Source organism: Alnus glutinosa, chromosome 7 (genome assembly GCF_958979055.1).
Source record: "Alnus glutinosa chromosome 7, dhAlnGlut1.1, whole genome shotgun sequence".
NCBI lineage: Eukaryota > Viridiplantae > Streptophyta > Magnoliopsida > Fagales > Betulaceae > Alnus > Alnus glutinosa.
This window is the reverse complement of record NC_084892.1, coordinates 6,086,081-6,109,202: the sequence shown is the minus strand read 5'-3', so window position 1 is coordinate 6,109,202 and position 23,122 is coordinate 6,086,081. Positions and strand designations below refer to the sequence as shown.

Below are 23,122 nucleotides of genomic sequence, written 5' to 3'. Positions count from 1 at the left end.
AACATATTAATTGGATTTAATGTTTTTTCTAGCATATACTCCTTTTCAGCTTTCTCGATTTGACACAACTTTTTAATTTTACATCTGGTTACTCAACTTCCTAACAACATGAAGCGTAGCTACTCAAGTGATGAAGGCCTTTCCTCTTCCTCTAGTCAAAATCTTCAATGTACTGACCTCAATCACTTGGGAATAGGCTAAGCTTTTGACTTTGGCATTTTTTCTCATCTTTACCATTATACTCTTACTGTTCCAATCTGTTAGTTGAAAGTCAATGACCATGTCTATACGTTCTTGCTATGCTCTCAGCCTGTCAGAGCTATGAATTTTCCCTCCTCATACTTGACTTTAGCCACAAAATTTCTATGGAATTGTTCATGCCACCTAGTCGGGTGATTATAGAGAAGAAAAAAACTAATGGTAGTAACAAGTGGTAAGCAACAATTATCGTGATAAACATATGCTATATGTGAAAAAAGACTGGGGAGTCCATGGGCTGGATCATCTTCTTCTTCACTGCGACGTGACTTTTGCTTTGTGGAGGACTCTTTTCAGTCGTTTCCAGATGTCTTGGGTTATGCCCAAACGGGTTATCGATTTCCTTGCTTGTTGGTGGTCCTCTGGAAGGCCAATGAGTGCTGTGTTGTGGAAAATTGCGCTTATTTGTCTCTTTTGGTGCTTATGGAGGGAAATGAACAATAGGAGCTTTAAGGATTTGGAAAGTACATTGGAGGAGATTTTATTCTCTTTTTACCTTACGTTGTACTTTTGGACTATGGCTTATGTGCATCCTTTGTTGTTTAGTTTTGATGACTTGCTTGCTCGTTTTTCTTTTTCTAATTATAGGTGTTTCCTTTGTATACTCCCGGTGTATTAAGGGGCAACTTACGCTTTTAATGAGATTGATTTTTTACTTATTAGAAGAAAAAAAAAAAGAGAGGAAAAATATACATAACCCCCTCAAACTACCACCCCATTGTTAATGTCCCTCTCAAACTACCTATTGTGTTAATCTCCTTCATAAACTACCGAAAAATGTCAATGTCCTCCTTAATGACAAAAATACCCTTCATAAAATTATTAAAATTTAAAAAAAAAACGGTTTTTTTTTTTTCTTAATTTTTTTTAATTTTTAATTTTTTTTTTTTCGAATTTATAAGGACATTTTTGTCTTATTGAAAAACATTTAGGGCCATTTTTGTCTTTTTGTTAGTCTTAGAGGGCACATTGGCATAATTGGTAGTTTGGGGGGGGGGGGACATTGACAATTGAATAATAGTTTGAGGGGGATATGTGTATTTTACCAAAAAAAAAAAAAAAAGTGGTAAGCAACAACTATTAGTGATAAGTGACAATCATTATGGAGTGGATGCCAAGGGTTCCAATCCTATCATTTGATAGAGAAAAAGAAAGTGTGTTCCTTCATATATTAAATAGAAATATTTTCTAAATAAAAAAACTTGACTAGCTTCTAAGTTTGACCTATTCTGAAGGTTAATAATTAACTTTGTGTTGGCAAGGTTGAATTTACACTAACAAGACTTGACGTATCTGACAAGTAACAAATCTTTTTTAGAATTCAAGTACACAAAGTGTCCGGTAATGAAAAATTGCACCTAATCACCCAGATTTGGACCAATTTTAAGTTATTAAGACATCTGGAAAGCTACCTGTGCTTGCATATGCAAATATAAGGAGAAATTGACCTTTAAGAACGAAGTAGAGGGTGAGGTCCTGGGTTCAAGACCAGCCAAGTGTGTGTAACTTACCAGAAAAAAAGTACAGACTATTCTATAAGAAACATGATGTCTATACTTTGCTGTAGTTCACTATATCTACCATTTCTTACAATCTGCTAAATACTTTTCTCATGTGTAGGGAACTGGGATACCTTGGAGGTTAGACCAAAAGCAAGAGGAATTGATACAAGACATGAGCTTATCAAATTCTACGAAGAAAATTATTCTGCCAACCTTATGCATCTGGTTGTATATGCTAAAGGTTAGTATACTTTGCCTGTAATAGTTCGGGATCGAGGATGCTGTAGTTGCGTCAAATTATCAACAATTGTAATTCCTTTATCATGGATATTTCCAGAAAATCTTGATAAAATTCAAAACCTGGTGGAGGAAAAGTTCCAGGACATTCGAAACACTGATCGAAGTTCTTTCCATTGTCCTGGTCAGCCTTGTGCATTGGAACATTTACAGGTATGCTTACTAGTTGTGAAAAAAAAAACACATGCAGTAGAGTTTGAGATTTTGAAGGGACAATTTTTAGTTGCCATTTGTGTTTTTGTTTCAGATTCTTGTCAGAACTGTCCCTATAAAAGAAGGTCATAAATTGAGAATTATATGGCCAATAACTCCGGAGATTCACCATTACAAGGAAGGGCCATGCAGGTACCTTGGTCATCTTATTGGCCATGAAGGAGAAGGATCTTTGTTTTACATCTTGAAAGCATTGGGTGGGTTTTGCTTATCCATTTTTCATACTATCAATTTCCAAGAGATTTCTTCATTTCTACATGCCCAGAAGTTTAATTTTTTTTTTTTTTTAGCTAGAACTTATTTATATGATAATGATTTCTGTTGCTACACCCTAAGATACGTCCTTTTAGAATTTAGAAGGTTTGTCTACTTTGTTTATCTAGAATATGACGATTAATAACATGTTTGAGCCTTGTACTTTAATGTCTCCTGCAATAATTGTCCATTTCATTTGCACAGAGATGATTGGCTTTTCCTTTTTCAAATTCTTAATCCAAACATAATCTAGTTCATTGTACATGTAATGACTCTTTATTTTCTTAGTGAAAAGTGTACTTGCTTCTCTCTCTCTCTCTCTCTCTCTCTCTCTCTCTCTCTATATATATATATATATATATATATATATATTCACATAATTTATGTGGCGCTACTATTATTACCTCATGAAAAACACAGCAGAAATATTGTGTATATTTTTTTGAAACTAACTAATAATTGAAGAGACAATACCAGAGCACTAGCTAGAAAATAACTTCCATTCCATCATAACTTAAGCATAACTTATGTGTAGATATAACCACTATTGTATTATACTGATCGATCCTCCACAAAAGTCTAGTTTGGTCCCCAAAATACTTGGCCTTTACCCAAAATATATGGGTCAATGTTCTCAGGTTCCTCTGTGTCTTGTGCGGCCATGCCTGTAAAATCAAACAATTTTATAGGTGGAACTGTGAGTCCACGGCTCAGTAAATAAAAGCAACTCATCCATGACTGTGTGACGTAAGCCCCTATTTGTGTTGCTAGAATTCCCTCAAAGTGGACAAGGGACATCCCTCTTTAAGAAGGGGATAATTTATGCAAGTTCAAGGTGCTAATTTGGTCCTCACCATGGAGAACCTAAGGAAATGGCGTGTCATTGTGGTTTACTGGTGTTGTATGTGTAAGAGAAGTTGAGAGATTATGGATCATCTTCTTCTCCATTGTGAAATTGCTAGTGCTTTGTGGAGTGCTATCTTTGTTTTGGGTTAGCTTGGGTTATGCTTAGAAGAGTAGTAGACCTTTTTGCTTGTTGAAGAGGATTGAGAGATAGTCCTCAGTGTGTGGTTGTGTGGAAGATGGTTCCATCTTACCCTTTGTGATGTCTTTGGAGGGAAATAGATAATAGATGTCTTGAAGACTGCGAGAGGACTATGGTGGAACTAATGTCTTCTTTTTCAAAACTCTTTACCACTGGATAGCTGCCTTAAACCTTAATTTGACTAGTTTTCATGAATTTCTTGACTTGTTTTCTATTTCTAGTTAGGTGTTTTCTTGTATATTTTCAATATATTTGGGTTGCGCCTTTTGTGCTTCTCAATGATATTTCGATTATTTATAAAAAAAAAAGGATTAAGCCAAAACTTCACTTATAACCCCTGATCTTTCATCACTTTTGCAATTAAGTACTCAAACTTTTAAAAAGGGTCAATTTAAGGTGTCCATCTTTCAATTTTTTTCAATTTCAACAATTCGTTAGAATTTTCCATTAAATTTTGTCGAAATTTTCAAAATACCCATAATTTTTTTAGAAAAAAAAAAAGAAGAAAAATTTCAAAGATTTAGGTATTGGTCAGAATTTAATGGAATTTTGCAAAAACACCCATACCTGAATCTTTGAAAAAAATTTTAAATTTTAAAAAATAAAAATAAAAAAATATACAGGAGTATTTTGGAATTGAAAGATTGATACCTTAAATTGACACTTTTTAATGTTTGAGTACTTAATTACAAAAGTGATGAAAGATCATGGATCACAGGTTATAAAGAAGTTTTCCCAAAGATTAATAAAGTTTGTAAGTACATATTCAAAATCTAAGATTCAAAGTCTAGCATCTAAAGAAGGAAAAGTTTTTTGACATTGGAATGATAAATGTGTAATATTTTGAGTATTTTGCTGACCACCTTTTGAAAGGGATGAGGTGCATTTAACATACTTGCTTTGGATGATATTATTCCCGTTGTCTGTGTTGAAAGACAGAATTTATAGGAGTAACGTATATGCTTGTTTATCATTGTATGGCTTACTAATTTCAAAAGCCCATCTGATTCAATTGCTCCCCCACCCGAAAACCCAAAAAAAAAAAAAAAAATATTGCAGGATGGGCCACGGGATTATCTGCAGGTGAAGCAGATTGGGATTTGGAGTTTGCATTTTTCAAAGTAATAGTTGATCTTACTGATGCTGGTCACGGTTAGTTGTTTTAAATTTTTACTACTCTCCCCCCCCCCCCCCCCCCCCCCCCCCCCCTCTCCCCCTCTCCTTCCCTCATTTATCTGATTTGGTCAGAGGCATTTGACTTATTTTATACTGGTAGTAGTTTCATAATTTTTCTTACATATTAGTTTTTATACTGTGACTGGTGATGCAGAGCACCAGACATTAGGCCCAGATCGCACCACCCCATGATCTTGTGGTTAGGTGATTGAGAGCTGGGCCATTATTGTGCTTTTTATTAGTTTGCAATTTTGTTTTTTGTTTTTTTTCAGACGGGTTGTATTGTTGTTATTTTAGCCGCCCATTAGCCCAAGTACCATTAGGGTTAGGGTTCAGCCCTTAGTCTATTTAAACCTAATTTTATATTGTATTTGGTAGCTTATGATGAATTGATAAAATTGAACAACTGTTGTTGTCTCCCTCTTGTATTTTTTCTCCCCTCTTTTCCCCTCTCCGGTGCTTCTTCTCCTCTCTGGCTTGTTTTTCTCTTCCCTTGGCTTTTTCTCTCTTTTCATCTCTCACTGTTTACTCCCTTCTCAGTCTTGTGTTTGTCATGCATCCCCTGGTGTCTAATAATCTGGATCATATAATATTGAACGAACTGCAGAGCACATGCAAGATATTATAGGATTGCTATTCAAATATATTCACCTTGTACAGCAGTCCGGCATTTGCAAATGGATATTTGATGAGGTATATATACACAAGATTTTGTTGCATAGTGTCTATATGATTTCTCCTCATAGGACTGAGTCTATTTCATATATTAATGAAGCTTTCAGCTGTTTGCGAGACAACGTTCCATTATCAAGACAAAATTCCTCCTGTAGATTATGCGGTCAATGTTGCAACAAATATGCGGGTAATTGAGGCAGTTTTTATTTATATATGTACTTTCTTTCTTTTTCCTTCATACATGTAGTTATCTTTTACAGTTTTAATCATAGTTAGTCAATGTTCATGTAATTGGGCAAATATCAATTCGGAAGGATTTTAGGAAAAAGAGAACTGCAATCTCCCAAACATCTGTTTCTTGGTCAGAAATAACATGAAAATCAGGGGTTAGTGAATTACATTTTTGTCATATGCTTGATGACATGAGAAGTCGGGGAGCACACATCATATATGCAGTTATCCAGTTTTAATCATAGGTTAGTGTTCATGTATATAAATTGGCCAAATATTATTTCGGGAGGATTGTAGGAAAAATAAGAACTTTTTTTATTGATAAGTAACGAAATTCATTAAAAACTAAAGGGCGCACCCAAGTACGCAAGAAATATACAAGAGAAGTACCTAGCTAGAAAAAAGAAATCATGAAAGTCATGAACTATTTTTTATTTTTGATGACGTGGAACCTCATCAAGGCAAGAGCGGCAGAGCCCTTCAGAACCCCCTAGGGAGTAAACCCCGAATACATGAACCCATCCTCCAGAACCATGTATCAGGTAATCTAGGGGAACTCTTAGTGCGGAATCGAACCCATAATGTCCGAGTCTACGGCTAATCCCAAGCCTGCCCTTTGACCACTAGGTCGCCCTCTGACGGGTAAGTCATGAAAACTAGAAATATGAAAACAATCATAGGCAATCATCTATTGGAAAAAAGGTATAGAAAAGCAAGGTCTTCAACTTCGTTACTGTCCTCTCATCGTCTTCAAAGCTTCTGTCATTTCGCTCTCTCTAAATACACTACATCATGCTTACCGGAATCATTTTCCAAATAGCTTCACTTTAAGGACTACAAAACTTCCCTATCCAACAAGCGAAGAAGTCTCTTCCCGGCGAGGCATGACCCATGCTAGCTCAAATAGTTTGAAAATAGAGTTCCATAAGGCACGCAATAGAGTAAAAGGTGGTCAACGGTTTCCCCATTCTTTTTGCAAATATAAGACCAATCTACAATAATGATATGCCACTGTTTTAGACGGTCTAAAGTGAGAATCTTACCTAAAGTTGCTGACCAAGCGAAGAAAGCCAAAAGCCAAAATAAAGATTTCAATTTCGACAAATATACACAAACTCTGGATTAGATAAAATAATCATTCCTCCAAAATCCCAAATTTCCTCATACCCAACACTGAGAAACAACTTAAGTTCAGTAAAGCCCTGAATCTGCAATAAATAGATAAGCTCCAGTTACATCTCAGCTACTACAAAACCATTTTTAGGCCTCCAAAGCTTAGAAAATTACACAAATTGGTGCAAGTGCTTGACTTTGTGGGGGATTTGATAGAGGTATGTTTCAGAGAATGTACCTTTTAAATTTTGTTGACAAGAAGAGTTTGGCCTCTTAGAAGATTGGAACTTATGCTTGAACAACTTATGCTCGGATGGAGAAGATCTAGTATTGGGGCTATAAGAAACAACAGGCCTATCTCGAGATCGTCGATAAACTTGCAATGGAGGATTAAGAAGGGAGGCCGAGGGTGTCAGAGGAGTAAGAGAAGAAGTTAAAGGTATTAGAAGAGTTGGAGAAGATAATGAAGACTCCCCCTCACTATTAGAAATAAGGTTAGAATACAAACTCGGACCAGGTGAGGAGAAGAAAGAGGTAGACTCAAAAAAGGTAACATCAACATTCACAAAGTATCTACGAGACTCAGGACTGTAACAACGATAGCCCTTCTGAGTATGAGAATACCTAAGGAAAAGACACTTATGAGCTTGGGGGATAATATTGGCGAGAGTTAAGGACATGAACAAAGGCGACACAACCAAACACATGAGTAAGAGGAAAAGGTACACAATCATGATATAAAAGAGAAAATGAAGACCTATGATTCAGGACTATGGAAGGCATATGGTTATAAGATGGCAGGTAGGGAAAATATCGTCACTTTAAAAAAGTTTTGGTACCTTCATATTGAACAACAAGATGCGAGCAATATCCAATAAATAATGATGCTTTTGCTCAGCAACACCATTTTGTTGAGAGGTGTGAGAACAACTAGTTTGATGAATAATACCGGATAACAGATTGATCGAAGAACGTTTATACGCTTATTAGATTGAACAATAATTTCATTATAGAATTTAGAAAAACCAGATCTCTCTTTCATTAAAAAAAAAACAAAAAATTGTCATCCGAGAGTAATTATCAATAAGAACAACAAAATAAAGAAATCCATTCAAAGTAGAAATGTGGGAAGGGCCCCATATTTCCGTGTGGACTACATCAAAAGACTTGGATTGATGACTATGACTACTAATTGTGAAGGAACTTCGTAGATGTTTCCCTAACTGACAACAAATTTCACTTTGTAAGGATTTAGTTAATTGACTAACAGAAAGCAAATTAAAAGGAAAATCAATATCATAGAGATGAGTTGAATAGGATAAAGAATTGTTAGGATGAAGAATACCTTTCACAAGAACATGCCAAGAAAAACCATTGGCTAAAACAATTTGGTGTTGCAACAAGAATCAAATCAGAAAAAGAGAGATAATATACCATATATATGTTGGTTAACACCGGAGTCAATGACCCAAGACGAGGATGAATTGGCCACTTTTGATTTTATTTTTTTTTGTTGTTGCCTCTTTTGATTTTTTTTTTCAACCGAATTTTCACCTCTTTTTTTTTTTTTTTTTTTTTTTTTTTTCATAAGATCATTATTACACATAGAGAACCCTAACACCTATTGAAAGACTTATACCTGCGCCGCACAAACTACCACTTCTTTCTCTCTCTCTCTCTCTTTTTTTTTTTGAAACAAACAAAAGAAATGCAACAAACTCTTTTCACGAAGAAGCCATTCTTCGCATTTCAACAATAGACAAACGGCATTGGTGCTTCTGAGATCAACGGAAGTGACACGTGTAGTGGGTCATGGTGGAAACTGGAAGGTCGGCAGCTTGGGCTGCTGGCCGAAGTCAAAGGTGATTTTTTTGTTTTTTTTTTTTTGTTTTTTGTCAAATACTATGCAAGATCTATGGTGAGGAGATCTGCAAAATATTGGCTATCAAGAACAAGAATAAAATAAAAGAAAATGAAAAAATCACAGGACCATTTGATTAAACACTGGCGTTAGCCTATATTTTTGATACCATGAAAGAAAACATAATCCTATAAGAAATTAAGAATAAAGTGCAGAATAATAAAATAGGAATACGAGATTTTACTTGGTTCAGTCTATGACCTATGTTCACAGGATAAAGCCCTAAGGCTACATTATGCTCTTATTGCTTGATTTTTTACAATACAATAGACTCCTATTTATAGGAGAATTTAGGTAGATAAGTATGGTAATCAATCAATGTGATTTGATTACCATCAAATTTGATTACAAACAAATCAATCAATTCAATCAGATTTGATTGATTATAATTACAATAAATTGCTCAAATCAAATCCTCTAATATATGGAGAGAATATTCTCTAACAGTAATGTAGGGTTCCATACTATGCCACAACCATCCCATAACAACAAAATCCTCATAAATTGGATCTCCCTTATCAGGCGGATGAGTTAAATATTTCGATTTTTGTTTCCCACGAAAAAAGATTTCACAGCATGTGCCCAAGATAGATAATTATCATAATTTGGACCATTCAATTTTTTCGAGGAAATTGATTTAGGCATATCATCATGGAGTAGTGGTGGTTTTCCCTGAACAACAACAGTAAATTTTTCTTCAGCCATACCAAACACAACTAAACCAAAAAAAAAAAAAAAAAAAACCCAACAAATCAACAAACCAGCAGCAAACAAGCCTTCCCACACTCTAGTCAGCCCCAATGGAAGGAGACCCATGCACCAAAATACCCAACCGGCTCCATATTTACAGATTAAAAAAAAAAAGATTTGAAATTCCAGAAAAAATATTGAAAAATAGAAAATTCACATCAGATGGATTCAAAAAATTCTGAAAAAATCACTATAATTAGCAGGAGGCTCCGACGACTCAAACCATGTTGTCACTGGAGTTTGGATGTCGACGTCAGCAATGACATCAGGCCTGATGTTAGCGTACAGATGCTGATGTCAGCAAGCTTCCGTTGGCCACGATGACCTTCAGATCGTGACGCCTTTTATGATTGGATTAGATGCTTTGATACCAAGTTGGATTGTAAAGTTTAACAGATTAGGGTTAGGAAAGAGGGAAGAATAAGAGAAGAAAATATAGAAAGAGTGTTTAGAAAAGATTTAGGACTGTATGTTCAAGTCCCTTCACCATAGCATATATTTACATTTGGGGAAATATAACACGAATACATGAATACCCTTGAGCAAGAAGAATAACAAGCTAATATAAAAATATAAAATATAACAACTCTAACAAATGGGAATGCTATGTCAATAAATTTTCTCTTCTTTAATTGATGATTTTAAATTATTTTACAGATTTATCCCCCAAAAGATTGGCTGGTGGGGTCATCACTGCCTTCTATATTCGGTCCAGGCACTATTCAGATGGTACTGGAGGAGCTCTCTATTGACAATGTCCGGTTAGTTTATTACTTAGAGAAGCTTTGTAGTTTATAGTAATACATTTGAAGTCTTAAGACATTTGTATGTTCCATTATGCTATTTCCTTGCTTTGTTCTTAACATCATTTTGAAAGCTAGGATACAATGTATTATTATATTTGTTTAGCCTTGGTAATAAAAATAGATATAAAATGAGTAATGCTAGATACTATATTTATATCATAAAATTGTCTAACAATGTTGACGTGAGACTCCCAACTAACCTTTAGATTAATTCTTGGTAAATAAGTGAATTGGTGTGGTTCCTCTACGCCTAGGACACCATAATTTCGAACCATGAACTTTTGATTCTAGTTAGGTAAGAGGGATCTTGAACTAAGAAATAGATTAAAAGATCAAATGGTTGATTTGAAGTGCTACATCAACATTGTTGGACAATTATAAGATAAAAATATAGTATCTAGCATTATTATCTGGTGTACATTTGCTTCTCCAATATTTGCTTTTGGTTTTTGTTAGAATAGTGGTTTTGGTTAAGCAAATAAATTCACCATTTCCTATTAACTTAAACTTTTGGGATAATTGCTAATTTAAAAATGGTATCAAAGTATATGGTCCTGAGTTTTAATCATGACTTCACCTCTATGTTTGCTCTAAAGTTTTTTTTTTTTTTTTTTTTTTTTTAAAAAAAAATCTTGTTGGATCCCAGACATTGAAGAAGAGCTTGGGTCCACATTGTAAAGAGGAGTGTTAAAATAATGGTTAAGTATATAAATTTACAATTTTTCATAAGTTTATGTTTTTGGAATAAGTGGTAAAATAACAATTTTTATAATTAATTTTTTAAATGAACCTATATTTTTCTCTTTTATTGATTTCATTAGAGTTTATACTTTCAATCTTACTTATCAAAAGTTTATACTTTCAATCTTCTAATGTGCATTCTTTTAATGATTCACAGAAAACTACTTGGAAAGTGTGTAGTAAGAATGTATTAATATTGAAAGTTGAATTTTCATTAATATAGGGATAAAACTACTGTACAAACAATTTATTTATTTTTGTGTTAAATCATCAGTTATTCTAAAAGTTAAAACTAATAGGAAATGATGAATTGAATCGTTTAATTAATATTTTAACATTCTCTCTTACGTAAGGCCTCAAGCTCCCCCTAAAAAAACTAGGCCAATATGTGGAATTTAATTGAAATAATGATAAATTATTTTTTTGATAAGTAAGATTAGTTTTATTAACAGTGTAAGGCGCCCCTACGTACACTAGAAGTATACAACATGAAACACCTAATTAGAAAGCGAAAGCCCAAGAACAAGCCCAAAAGACAAAACACCCTAACAACACCCACAAAATCCTAAAACGCCCCCCCCAAAAAAAACACCCACTACAACAAAACCCAGAGACACCCATAAACCAAGCCTATAGAAGACGACCTAAACCACAATAGACACCCCAAAAACCCAAGCCGGCCGAAGCCGAACTACAAAGCAATACCAAAAAGCACCGGAAAAACAACCCACAACCTAAGGATAAATTATGAAATTGAAATAAGGATAAATTATGAAATTAGAGTTTGAATCCATGATTTCTGCTCTCATACCATGTGAAAGTTTAAATTGTTATCAAGTCATATGTAGTACACAGCTATATCCATGTAATTGGTGCCTTGAGTAAGCAACCAGTGGTTTCACATCATTTTGTGTAGGAATTTCATATCACTTATTTGCATGTATGGCAGTAGTCTTGTAATTGTGTCCTCATGCTTCATATTCCACTCAAACAGAATTGATGCACCCTTCAGCATTTTTGCCGAGAGTCTAAATTTTAAACTTTATAATTGCATGTTAAACTAGGAGATAAAGCGTAAATCAATTTTTTCATGTTGGTATTAAATATGCTCCAACAAGAGCAAAATGGCATGGATGCCCCTGTCAGCATTTTTTTTTTCCAAAGGTCTAAATTTTAAACATGATAATTGCATTTGAAAACAGAATGTAAATAGTGCATCAAAATTCCCATATGGCCATTGGATTTAATCCTTTACATTCTGTATATATTGCTCCTAGCTGTTCTCTACAAAGTTGATACTATTGCCTCCATCATGTATGTTAGTCCTTGTTTGAAAATTCAAATTTTAAGGGGGGATATTATTCAATGCATTGTCTTTCAAATAACAAAATACTAGTTTTCAAAATTACCCTCCTTAATTTAAACTCAGATAAAGCAAATGAAAAAAAGGAGTATTGACTTTCTTTGTATACATCATGTGTACTAGAGTTGCACCTCTTTGCGCTTTTCAATGAAATGAATTATTTATCAAAAAAGAAAAAAAGTAAAATAAAAGGGTTAGTTAAAAAAAGTTGTTTATTAAAATTCTCCATTGACTTTTCAAAGTAGACAATATTTTGGGACATATCCCAAAATGATCTAGATGACCAGAAATTTGGGATGTATGGAGTAATGAGGGATTTGGTTGTTTCTCATTGTCGTCCTGTTGGCAATTTTCAATTTGCATACTGTTGTACTGACATGGTTGAGTCATGGTAGTTTTCCTAATGAGCTTTTTCTACAGAATCTTTTGGGAATCAAAAAACTTTGAAGGTCATACAGACAAAGTTGAGCCATGGTATGGAACTGCATACGTCATTGAGAAAATTACTGGCTCCATGATTCAGGTTTGTAGACAAGTTGGGACTTAAATGAGAAGTTGCTTGGTCAATTGAATTCATTAGGTTGGTTAGGAACTTAAATTTGTCCTGAGGGTAACTTGACCGTGCTTCTAAACTTACATATGTAATTGCAGGAATGGATGCTATGTGCCCCTAATGAAAATTTGCATTTACCAGCACCCAATGTGTTCATTTGCACTGATCTTTCACTTAAGAGTGCTCAAGAGAAGGTATGATGAGTTATATGTCCATGTGACCGTTATTTTCTGTTAATTTTTCTGATTTGTTGACCTTTGAAACAGGTCAAATTTCCAGTTCTGTTAAGAAAGTCATCGTATTCAAGATTATGGTACAAGCCTGATACAATGTTTTCTACTCCTAAAGCATATGTTAAGATAGATTTCAATTGTCCCCATGCTGGCAACTCTCCTGAAGCAGAAGTTCTGACTGATATTTTTACACGGTTATTAATGGATTACTTGAATGAATATGGTAAGAAGATGAAGTTTATAAACATCACTTGAACCAAAAGGGAGTTCTGATTCTTGTTTGTTTGTTTGATGTTCTATTTTTTATTTTATTTTTTCTATAAATGGTTTTTATTTGAAAGGGGGCAGTGTGACCTAATTATAACACGGTGGCCTGTAAAATAAAATTTGATGATTTGTCTTGAGCTGTCTTTTGTTACCCACACACACACACACACCAAAGCCCGCGCGAGAAGACCTAACTTCAACTTGTCTTTTTCAGCTTATTACGCACAGGTTGCTGGTCTATATTATGGCATACACCATGCAGATTGTGGTTTTCAGGTATCTTAATAACACTCTTAATTTCCCAGAGGTTAAGTTGCAATAGTATGTGTTGGATATTCATAGACAACAATATATGCTCTCAATTTCTTATTGAATTGTCCTTGCGTCTGGGTTTTATATTCCACTGATACTAAAATCAAATTGTCTTTAAGGTTTCAAATTCTTCTAATTTGAATTGGCACTTGACGTCAATTATTTGGAAACAGAATTATCTCATATCGATCTAAAAAAGCTTGAAAACTGTTGTCTATATGTTGATGGCATATCTTTCAAAATCTTAGCATGGAGGTTGTAAATATATGTTCAGGTGAGAGATTTCGAGTGCATGATTGAACAGCATGACAGATCATCAAATAAAATTTGGGAATTTTAACTGGTAGACTTTCAGACTTCTGAAAGATCATTTACGTTGAACAAAATTTGAAGTTTAATGCAGTAAGGGAACTTGGATCATTATGTTCAGGGACAACTAGAGTGAAGCACAACCTGGATAGAGGGTCCAAAAAAGGGTGAATATCTGGTGGTACCAACCGCCTTTGGTCATAGAGATTTAAAAATGTGTTCTTCAATGACGATAAATTTCTAACCATTGCTGCGGTACAACACTGATTACATTGGCTAAATGTATTAAGCTATTTTGAATTGCTTGGATCTTCTGAATGTGTAGATTCCCTTCATCAGTATACTGCACCTTGATGTCAATTCATATGTATGCGTTTTTTAGCAATATAAATGATACTATTCAATTGGGCTGATGAAGTGTGTCTGACTGAGATAAATTAATGAACTGGGCTTATGAGCTTCAGAGAAATTTCCTCATTTTCAATCTTTTCAAATTTAACTTTGATTTTTATTTTAGCCTAACTTTGTTGTGTTAGACAAGCTGGAAAACCATTATTTAGTTGTAGTTACTCTTCTTTCTCATTACCTCCCCCTCCCTCCCTCCCTCCTCCAAAATCCTTTGATAGCATTAGTCCCTGTTTGTTCTAATTGTTTGATTTTCTTATTTAGGTGACTCTGGTTGGTTACAATCACAAACTGAGGATTTTATTGGAAGCTGTAGTGAAAAAAATTGCAAGCTTCAAAGTAAAACTTGACAGGTTTTCTGTGATGAAGGTAATTCTCATTTTGCCTACAAGATCTCAACTTTCTACCTTGTTCAAATATTGCTATTGTTTTGTTTCTGCAAGCACTCTATACAAATGAATCACCTTTCTGAGTTGTGTTTCAAGAATTGGTTGTGTTATTCCTAGCTTGTGCTGTAATTGATCATGTTTTGTTTTCCCGTAGGATGTGGGCTTTGTTATGTTGAATTGTTAATTGGTCGATTGGTTTTACCGAGTCAAAGAGGCTTGGCCCATGGATTCTTTTATTCTTTTTCCCTCCTTTACTTGATTAGTTTATGCACATTGTTGCACATGCATTATCACCTTTACAATCAAAACATAGCAGTACATTTTGCTGCGGATCAGCTTAAGAATCAATCATTCGGATTTGTTGCAGCATATTGATGCATGAATGGAAATTTGTTGTCCAAGCAATATACATGGTTTCAGCATTAATCTTTATTTTTTTGTATCTTTATGTCTTTGTTTTTCCTACTTTAGATGTTTTCCATATTTTCACTGCTGTTCATTTGAATTTCCTCTACTGTACCTCATTGTAGCTTTTCATTCTTGGGTGTAACCTTTATGTGTAACGGTTTTCACTTTTCAGATTGCATGAGATATTAACAGATATTGATTGTAGTTTGATACTTATATTGCACCAGTTATGTCAAAGTTCTGATGGCGGACTTTTGAAAAACAACAGAACTATATCAATGCCCTTTTTTTGTGCCCAGCAGACGTGGAGCTACGTTAAGCGCCCTCCCCCCCCCCCCCCCCCCCCCCCCCCAAAAAAAAAAAAAAAATACTGCATCCTGGTTCCTAGATATATTTTATGGGCTTATTGATGAATCCATGTTCCTCAAGAGGCATTTCTTCCCACTTGAAGGCTCTTAGTGGTCATTTTTCTTTTTCTTTTTCTTTTTTTCTTTTTTCTTTTTTTCTTTTTTTATTTGTATGCATTCTTTTTCTTGTTAGCACTGAACATTTTCCTTCTGTAGTTTATCATATTTAAAGAGGAGCTCATGCATAGAAGATATAATTTGGGGAATCCATCAAATATCTCATGCAGTGCATTTGTCAAAAGCATATTGGTATAATATCTGAATGTTTTTTTTATCAGGAAATGGTTATGAAGGAGTACAAAAATTTCAAGTTCCAACAACCCTATCAGCAGGCTATGTACTATTGCTCTTTAATACTGCAAGACCACACATGGCCTTGGATGGAAGAACTTGAGGTTCTTCCACATCTTGAAGCTGAAGATCTTGCAAAATTTGCTCCAGTGATGCTCTCAAGGGCATTCCTTGAGTGTTATATAGCAGGTTCTTTTAAGTCTTTACTTTTTATTCTGATTTTTGGAGCCATTCTTGTCTGTGTTTTAATTTCATTTCGTGACTACTATTTTTCCAGGAAACATTGAAACCAGTGAAGCAGAATCGATGATCCAGCATATTGAAGATGTTTTATTTAGTGGTCCAAACCCTGTATGCCAACCTTTATTCTCATCGCAACATGCGGCAAATAGAGTTGTTAAACTTGAAAGGGGCATGAGTTACTTCTACCCTGCAGAAGGGCTTAATCCTAATGATGAGAATTCTGCCCTCGTTCACTATATTCAGGTAATTTTACATGATTCTAAAAGATGGTATGGTCCGGTTAAATGCTGGAATAATTTGTTAAATTAATTCATTGTGTTTTGAGTTTCTCACAAACTTTATGACTCCTGGGGAAAGTTAGCTGTTAAACTTTTTCATGTCAGTTTCTTCTCTCTTGATTTATTGTTGCATGGTAAAAAATTCCTCAAAATGCATTTATCAGATAACTGGGCAAAATCTTTTAAGCTGTTTTCTCTACTAAAATTTTAAGGTTTTTGTGCACTATACGACTCCTGTAGAAAAATTCTAGGGAAAATTAGTAGTTACAATTCCATAGAATATTTTAAGCTAACCACAATTGATAGAAATTAAAAGATACCCAATTTATAGAAATGCTGGAATAATTTGTTAAATTAATTCTTTGTGTTTTGAGTTTCTCACAAACTTTATGACTCCTGGGGAAAGTTAGCTGTTAAACTTTTTCATGTCAGTTTCTTCTCTCTTGATTTATTGTGGCATGGTCAAAAATTCCTCAAAATGCATTTATCAGATAACTGGGCAAAATCTTTTAAGCTGTTGTTTTCTCTACTAAAATTTTAAGGTTTTTGTGCACTATACGACTCCTGTAGAAAAATTCTAGGGAAAATTAGTAGTTACAATTCCATAGAATATTTTAAGCTAACCACAATTGATAGAAATTAAAAGATACCCAATTTATAGAAAAGCAAGGTGGGATGGGAAGCACATGCATTGTGCCACCAGAACCGATATAGTATTCTTTCAAGAAAGAAATGTAAAATTCTCTCTTCCATTTTGTGCATGATTTCTGTAATTTATATTCTTGTGACCTGTCCAGATATTGGATCTGGATGAAATATCTCAATGGTGGTTCTGATGCTGTTATGCGCCTGTTAAAATATTGTCTAGGTTCACCGTGATGATTTTGTGCTGAATGTGGAGCTTCAGCTTTTTGCCCTCATTGCAAAGCAACCAACCTTCCACCAGCTTAGAACAGTTGAGCAGCTTGGGTATATTACTGTGCTCTTGCAGAGGTGTGTAAAACCTGTTCCCCCTAATTATCACACCTTGCTTGTAATAACTGCACTTCTCTTTTATAACTTACAAATTTTTAATAATATAGGAATGATTCTGGTGTCCGTGGAGTGCAGTTTATCATCCAATCCGCAGTAAAGGTATATAGTATGACTTTTTTCTCTATATGCTGTTGACTTGTTGCCTAGCCTCATGTACTCTCTCTTGATCTTAACAGGGTCCAGGAGATATTGACTCAAGAGTTGAGGCATTTCTCAAGACATTTGAGAGTAAACTTTATGAGATTACCAGTGATGAATTCAAGGTGAGAAGAAGTTTAAGTAATTTTTGTCTGTATATGAGTTCTTACCATGACCTGCATTGTCTAAGGTATTCGCTAACATATTGTTTCTTTACTCAGAAGGGAAGCCAGTGTTTCCTGTGCTCTGATATAGTTGGTAGACATGTAATAGCTTTTCTTTGGATGTCAACCTTCAATGCCCTCAAAATGGAATGCAAAACAATTTGTGGGATTACATGCATCATTTTTAGGATAATAGTTTGTGCACTCATAATATGGAATCAGTTAAGAAGGAAAAAATGCAAATTTAGTTCTTGTAGTTTACCTTATTTGCAATTAGCTCATTGTAGTATCAAATTAACTCAGAGGTCTATGAGCTATGCCAAAAAAAACAATTTACTCTCTACTGTCAATTTCCGTCCACTGGCTGAACAAATTCCGTTAGTGTGACATGTCAGAACCAATAAAATTGTGACACGTGTCCTATTTAAGTAAGTGTAAATTATTTTTCTGGCATACTTCAGGGACCTCTGAATTCATTTTGATTTTTTTTTTTTTTTTGTATTAGACACCTCTAGTTTTAATGTCCAAAAGCATAGATATGCCTTGACAAAATATACTTTGAATAACTAGTTGTAATTGCTACTTATTGGCGACGTCAAGCCCTATAATGTGATATTTATGAAGTTTTTGTGCTGAAGTAATGTCATTGGAATTGTTTATATCCATTCAGTAAATCACAACATTTTATACCATAAGCTAAAAAAACAGCCGGAATTTCCTCACTGGTAGGTAGTTCAGCGATGCTTTTCTAATCCATGTTTCAAAATAATCATCAAATCGGGTGGTTAGTCTGATGAGTTTACGGTTGCCTGCTTTGTTACTAGAGTTTGGGCTATCAGGACATGAGCAATCCTGTAAAATATCATATTTCTTTTGTGTAATTAGATAAATTTATCTTTTAATTAACATCAAACTCAAGGCTTGCCCCTCAAATTTGGCTTTGGGTGGAATATTGTGGATGGGGGGGTTGGAGACATGGGATTGGTCTTAGGTTCAGATCTTGATGTTTTTATGTGCATCAAAAGGTAAAATTTTCTAGAGCCTTGATGATTAAACGGACCTTTAGCGATTCAACTTTATGGTACGTAGATGGCTTTGGGTGCGTTTTCAAGTTTTGATGGGCTTGTTTGGTAAGTGATTGTAAATTGGAATATTTATTTGAATAGTAATAAGAAATGATTGATGTGATAGAAAATTTGAGAATATTTTATAGAAAAGTGAAAAAGTTTTGTTTTGTAGTGGGTTTTTTTGGTTGAATAATAATAAAAAATTATTGATGTGATGTAAAAAGTGTAAAAGTAAGAATGTTTTTGATTTGATATTTTTGGGAGAAGTAAAATGAAAATGAAAATTTTGTGGATGATTTACCAAACAAGCTCGATTTTATTTTACGGTAATTTCACATGTCATGCAGAGCAATGTGAATGCATTAATCGACATGAAGCTTGAGAAGCACAAGAACTTGAGGGAAGAATCTGGATTTTACTGGCGAGAGATTTATGATGGGACCCTCAAGTTTGATAGGAGAGAATCTGAGGTATATATGAACATCTTCTATCTGATCTTTTTTGCACATGCTTAGAACAAATCTCCCCAAGTATTATTGGAGACCTTTTCTTTTAGAAAAAAAAATAATAATAATAATGATAATGATAATAATAACAACCACAAAAACAATAAAGTTTAGTAATAATAACATCAATTTTTGAAGAATGTGAATTTGAAGAGGCAAAACATCATACAGGACTTGTCATATACAATTCCTGATCTCAGTCATAGGAGCAGAAGGATATAGTCAAGGAACATGAGCTGATTAAAACATATATTTTTATTTCTTTTGGATGATGTTCAAACAGGTTGCAGCATTAAGGCAGCTGGAAAAACAAGATTTGGTCGATTTTTTCAATGAGCATATAAAAGTTGGTGCACCTCAGAGGAGGACTTTAAGTGTAGCAGTGTATGGAAACCGACACAGTTCGGAGTACACGGCAGATAAGAGTGAACCGCAGCGCTACTCTATGAAAATAGACGATATATTCAGTTTCAGAAGATCACAGCCTCTTTATGGTTTATTCAGGGGAGTCTCTGGTCATGTGAAATTGTAGATATCGAGTTGAGCTGCCCCAAAATTAGCAAAGAAACAGATCGAACTTCTGCCATCTCAATATACCAAAGTAGCACTGGAAGAATAATGTTGAAACAAATATTTTGAAAATCAATCACAAAACATGGAATGTATATGCATGTAAACTAGTGATTGCCTAATATATATGTTTATACACTCGGTCTAGCACTTTATTTTGATTTTGAAAAAATTAAGGTAAAGAAAAAAACGTAAACCCACTTTATTGCAAGCTAGGAGAAAAGAAAAATAAAGATGTGGATAATATAATGGATGATTTATATTTTGAGTTTGTTAATGTTTTTGTTGTTCCCTTTATATTTTGAAGTTGTTAATGTTTTTGTTACGAGAATAGTAAACAAAAAACTTATGAAGAAAAGTTTAAGGGAAAAGTTTACATATTTATCTAAAATTATCACTCAATTGACAATATCATCTCAGACTTTTGATTGAGATAATGTCCCTTCCAAATTATTAAAAAATTGTTAATGTCCTCGAAGACCAGTAAAAAGATAAAAATGACCTTGAATTTTTTTCAATAAAACAAAAATATCCCTATAAATTTTTTTTTACAAAAAAAGTAAAAATAATTTTAAAATTTAAATTTCTTTCAAAAAAAAAAAAAAGAGGTTAGTTCTCAAATTTAAGTAGAGTAATGTTTCTTAACCTGCACAACTTTTGGACAATTCTAATTATCTTTTTTTTATGATTAACCATTAGATTTGTTTTTCAATATGTGGGCCCTAAATATTTAATGATTGATCTTAAAAAAAAATAAAAAAAAAATAAATATTAGAATTGTGTAAAGTTGTATAAACATTGTGCAAGAAATATTACTCATTTATTTATATATGTTACATTTTTCAATAATTTGTCAAATATATCTATTAAAATTTTCAATAATTTGTTCTTACGCATAATAATCATGTTGTACTACAATTAGCAATAGGTCATATTGCTTTGTTGTGAGTTTATAATTTTTGAAGCTTTGTGCCAAATATATATTAATAGCTAAAGTTTTTTTGAACAAGTTGTGATTTAACTACAAAAATAGGACATGATAACTGCATTACACATTCAATTACCACTAGATAATGTTGTCAGATAACCAAGTTTTATACTAGTTAAATCCATGGTAATTGTGTCCCATTCGGTTAAATCTGAGGTCATTTTGGGTGCTCTCGTCTCAAGAAATAAAAAAGCAGCAAAAAATGCTGATTAGGTGAACCTTGTATCTCTTTAACTCTTATCTTTGGATGGATGATTGATTTCTGTTGTGACCCTCTGCTAGATGTATCTATTTAGTTAGTCATGAGAAAGTATTTTGCATTATTTAGAACATGCAAGAGATGAAGTTTGAGAAAACGACTCTAATAAGGTGAAATATTCCGTAGATGTAGTCATGTAGAAATAATGTTTTTTTATGTGACTGACAGACTGTAATATTGTCTCATTGTGGTGTTTATACAGATGCACACACAAGGTGTTGATTTTGTTCTTTTTTTCATTAGCTGTAACACCATGTACTGATAGCCTTGAGGGGACAATATTGCTGGTATCTTTTATGGCTTCAATTTGTCTTTCACTTGCATGTCTGATACCAGTTGTTCAAACAAAAAATTTGCATTGTCTATGGTTTATCTAAACTCCAGGAGTCTACAACCGGTTGTGGTTGTTTACCAACTACAACTGCAATACCCGGTCATTCTCATTTAAATAATCGCAATCGATCTACCAGTTGCGGATATTATCAACCGTTAGTTTTTAATTTGTTGTTTGCAGTTTTTGAAGACAGTTGAAAAGATAACTTAAAGCATATTTGACGTTTTTCCAAGTTTAATTAAACCGAGTGACACTTGCTTTAAAAATGGAATCCCAATATACGAAATCCAAAACAAAGTGTACAAACGCTTGTTTACTCAAGCATATGATAATTAAAATTAATTGTTCAGAACAATAATAATTGCAGATGAAAGGTAACGTCAAATACCCATGTGCAACTCCGTACATGCATCCATGTTCAAAGACCCAAACCTTAGGTACCCATGCTCAACTACACACATTCACAATTATATATATATATATATAAAATTGTGAATTACGAATCATACCATATCACTTGACTTATGAGATTATAATTTATCTATGATAACATTAATAAGTATAATCATAATAAGTTTGATTCAATGGAGTTTTATCTTTCCTATCAAAAAAAATAAAAAAATTCATAATAAGTCATAATTATCATAATTCATAAACATCTTATAATAATACTAATATCATATGAATCATATGATCTAAGCATTATTGTATGATCATATGATTAATACGATATAACAATTCATATTATCTTAGATCTTGGATCACGTGATGACGGTGATGTAATGATTCATATGTATCTAATAATAATATTTATAAGTTTATTGGATATAGTGAATTAGTGATTAATGCTCCATTTGTTTCGGCGTAAAATGATTTCGGTGTTTTTCGGTGTTTGGTAAGGGCGAAAATAATAGTCAACTAGAAAATGATTTCCGTTTGACCAAAAATGCTTAATAAATTTCGGAAAATGATTTACGCTTTTTAAAAGCGTAAATTATTTTTCGTAGATGGTAGATGCAGTTGACTCTTTTTTAAACAATGCAGTCAATCTTTATGTTCAAGCAGTTAACTATTGCCGGATTTCGACAAGCAAGATTCCGACTCCGGTTGATGCCGAAACCCGACAAATTAGACCGGAATCCGGCAACGTCCGGCAGACGTCATCGGATTCCGGGGATACCGTACCAGATTCCGGCCATACTGGCTGGAGCGGCCAGATCTCAGGCTATCTGGCCGGATCCCGACCCAGATCCGACCAGAACGCCGGATCATTGGCGTTCTCGGCCATACTGGCTGGAGCGGCCAGATCTCAGGCTATCTGGCCGGATCCCGACCCAGATCCGACCAGAACGCCGGATCATTGGCGTTCTGGCCGGGATCCTGGACGGATCCGGCCGTTCTGGCCGAGATACTGGCCGGATCCTGCATGGATCTGGCTAGAACGGCCGGACCCCCGGCATCTGGCCGAATCCGGCCGTTCTAGCCGAATCTCCGGCCAGGATCCTCCCAGAACGGAGGGATCTTGGCCAGCTGGTCGGAAACGGGCCAAGACGGCCGGTTTTATTGGCTGGGATCCAGCCATTTGTGCCGGAATCTAGCAAAAATGGCCAGATTCCGGCA

At 34.3% G+C, this 23,122-nt stretch overlaps 1 protein-coding gene across 1 annotated transcript in view; it reads left to right on the top strand.

The window, feature by feature from the left end:
* The window catches only part of LOC133872725 (insulin-degrading enzyme-like 1, peroxisomal), a 28,504-nt gene extending 8,383 nt beyond the window's left edge, over positions 1–20,121 (top strand). The window contains exons 8-26 of the mRNA XM_062310305.1: positions 1,879–2,001; positions 2,098–2,210; positions 2,305–2,467; positions 4,630–4,722; positions 5,354–5,439; positions 5,522–5,608; positions 10,094–10,197; positions 12,767–12,869; positions 12,998–13,093; positions 13,166–13,355; positions 13,614–13,675; positions 14,690–14,794; positions 15,908–16,109; positions 16,198–16,406; positions 17,310–17,434; positions 17,524–17,575; positions 17,653–17,739; positions 19,193–19,315; positions 19,635–20,121. Coding sequence (XP_062166289.1) covers positions 1,879–2,001; positions 2,098–2,210; positions 2,305–2,467; positions 4,630–4,722; positions 5,354–5,439; positions 5,522–5,608; positions 10,094–10,197; positions 12,767–12,869; positions 12,998–13,093; positions 13,166–13,355; positions 13,614–13,675; positions 14,690–14,794; positions 15,908–16,109; positions 16,198–16,406; positions 17,310–17,434; positions 17,524–17,575; positions 17,653–17,739; positions 19,193–19,315; positions 19,635–19,883 — 2,372 coding nt within the window. The 3' untranslated portion in view covers positions 19,884–20,121. The remainder of the gene's footprint in view (positions 1–1,878; positions 2,002–2,097; positions 2,211–2,304; positions 2,468–4,629; positions 4,723–5,353; positions 5,440–5,521; positions 5,609–10,093; positions 10,198–12,766; positions 12,870–12,997; positions 13,094–13,165; positions 13,356–13,613; positions 13,676–14,689; positions 14,795–15,907; positions 16,110–16,197; positions 16,407–17,309; positions 17,435–17,523; positions 17,576–17,652; positions 17,740–19,192; positions 19,316–19,634) is intronic.
* The last annotated feature ends 3,001 nt before the right edge of the window (positions 20,122–23,122 follow it).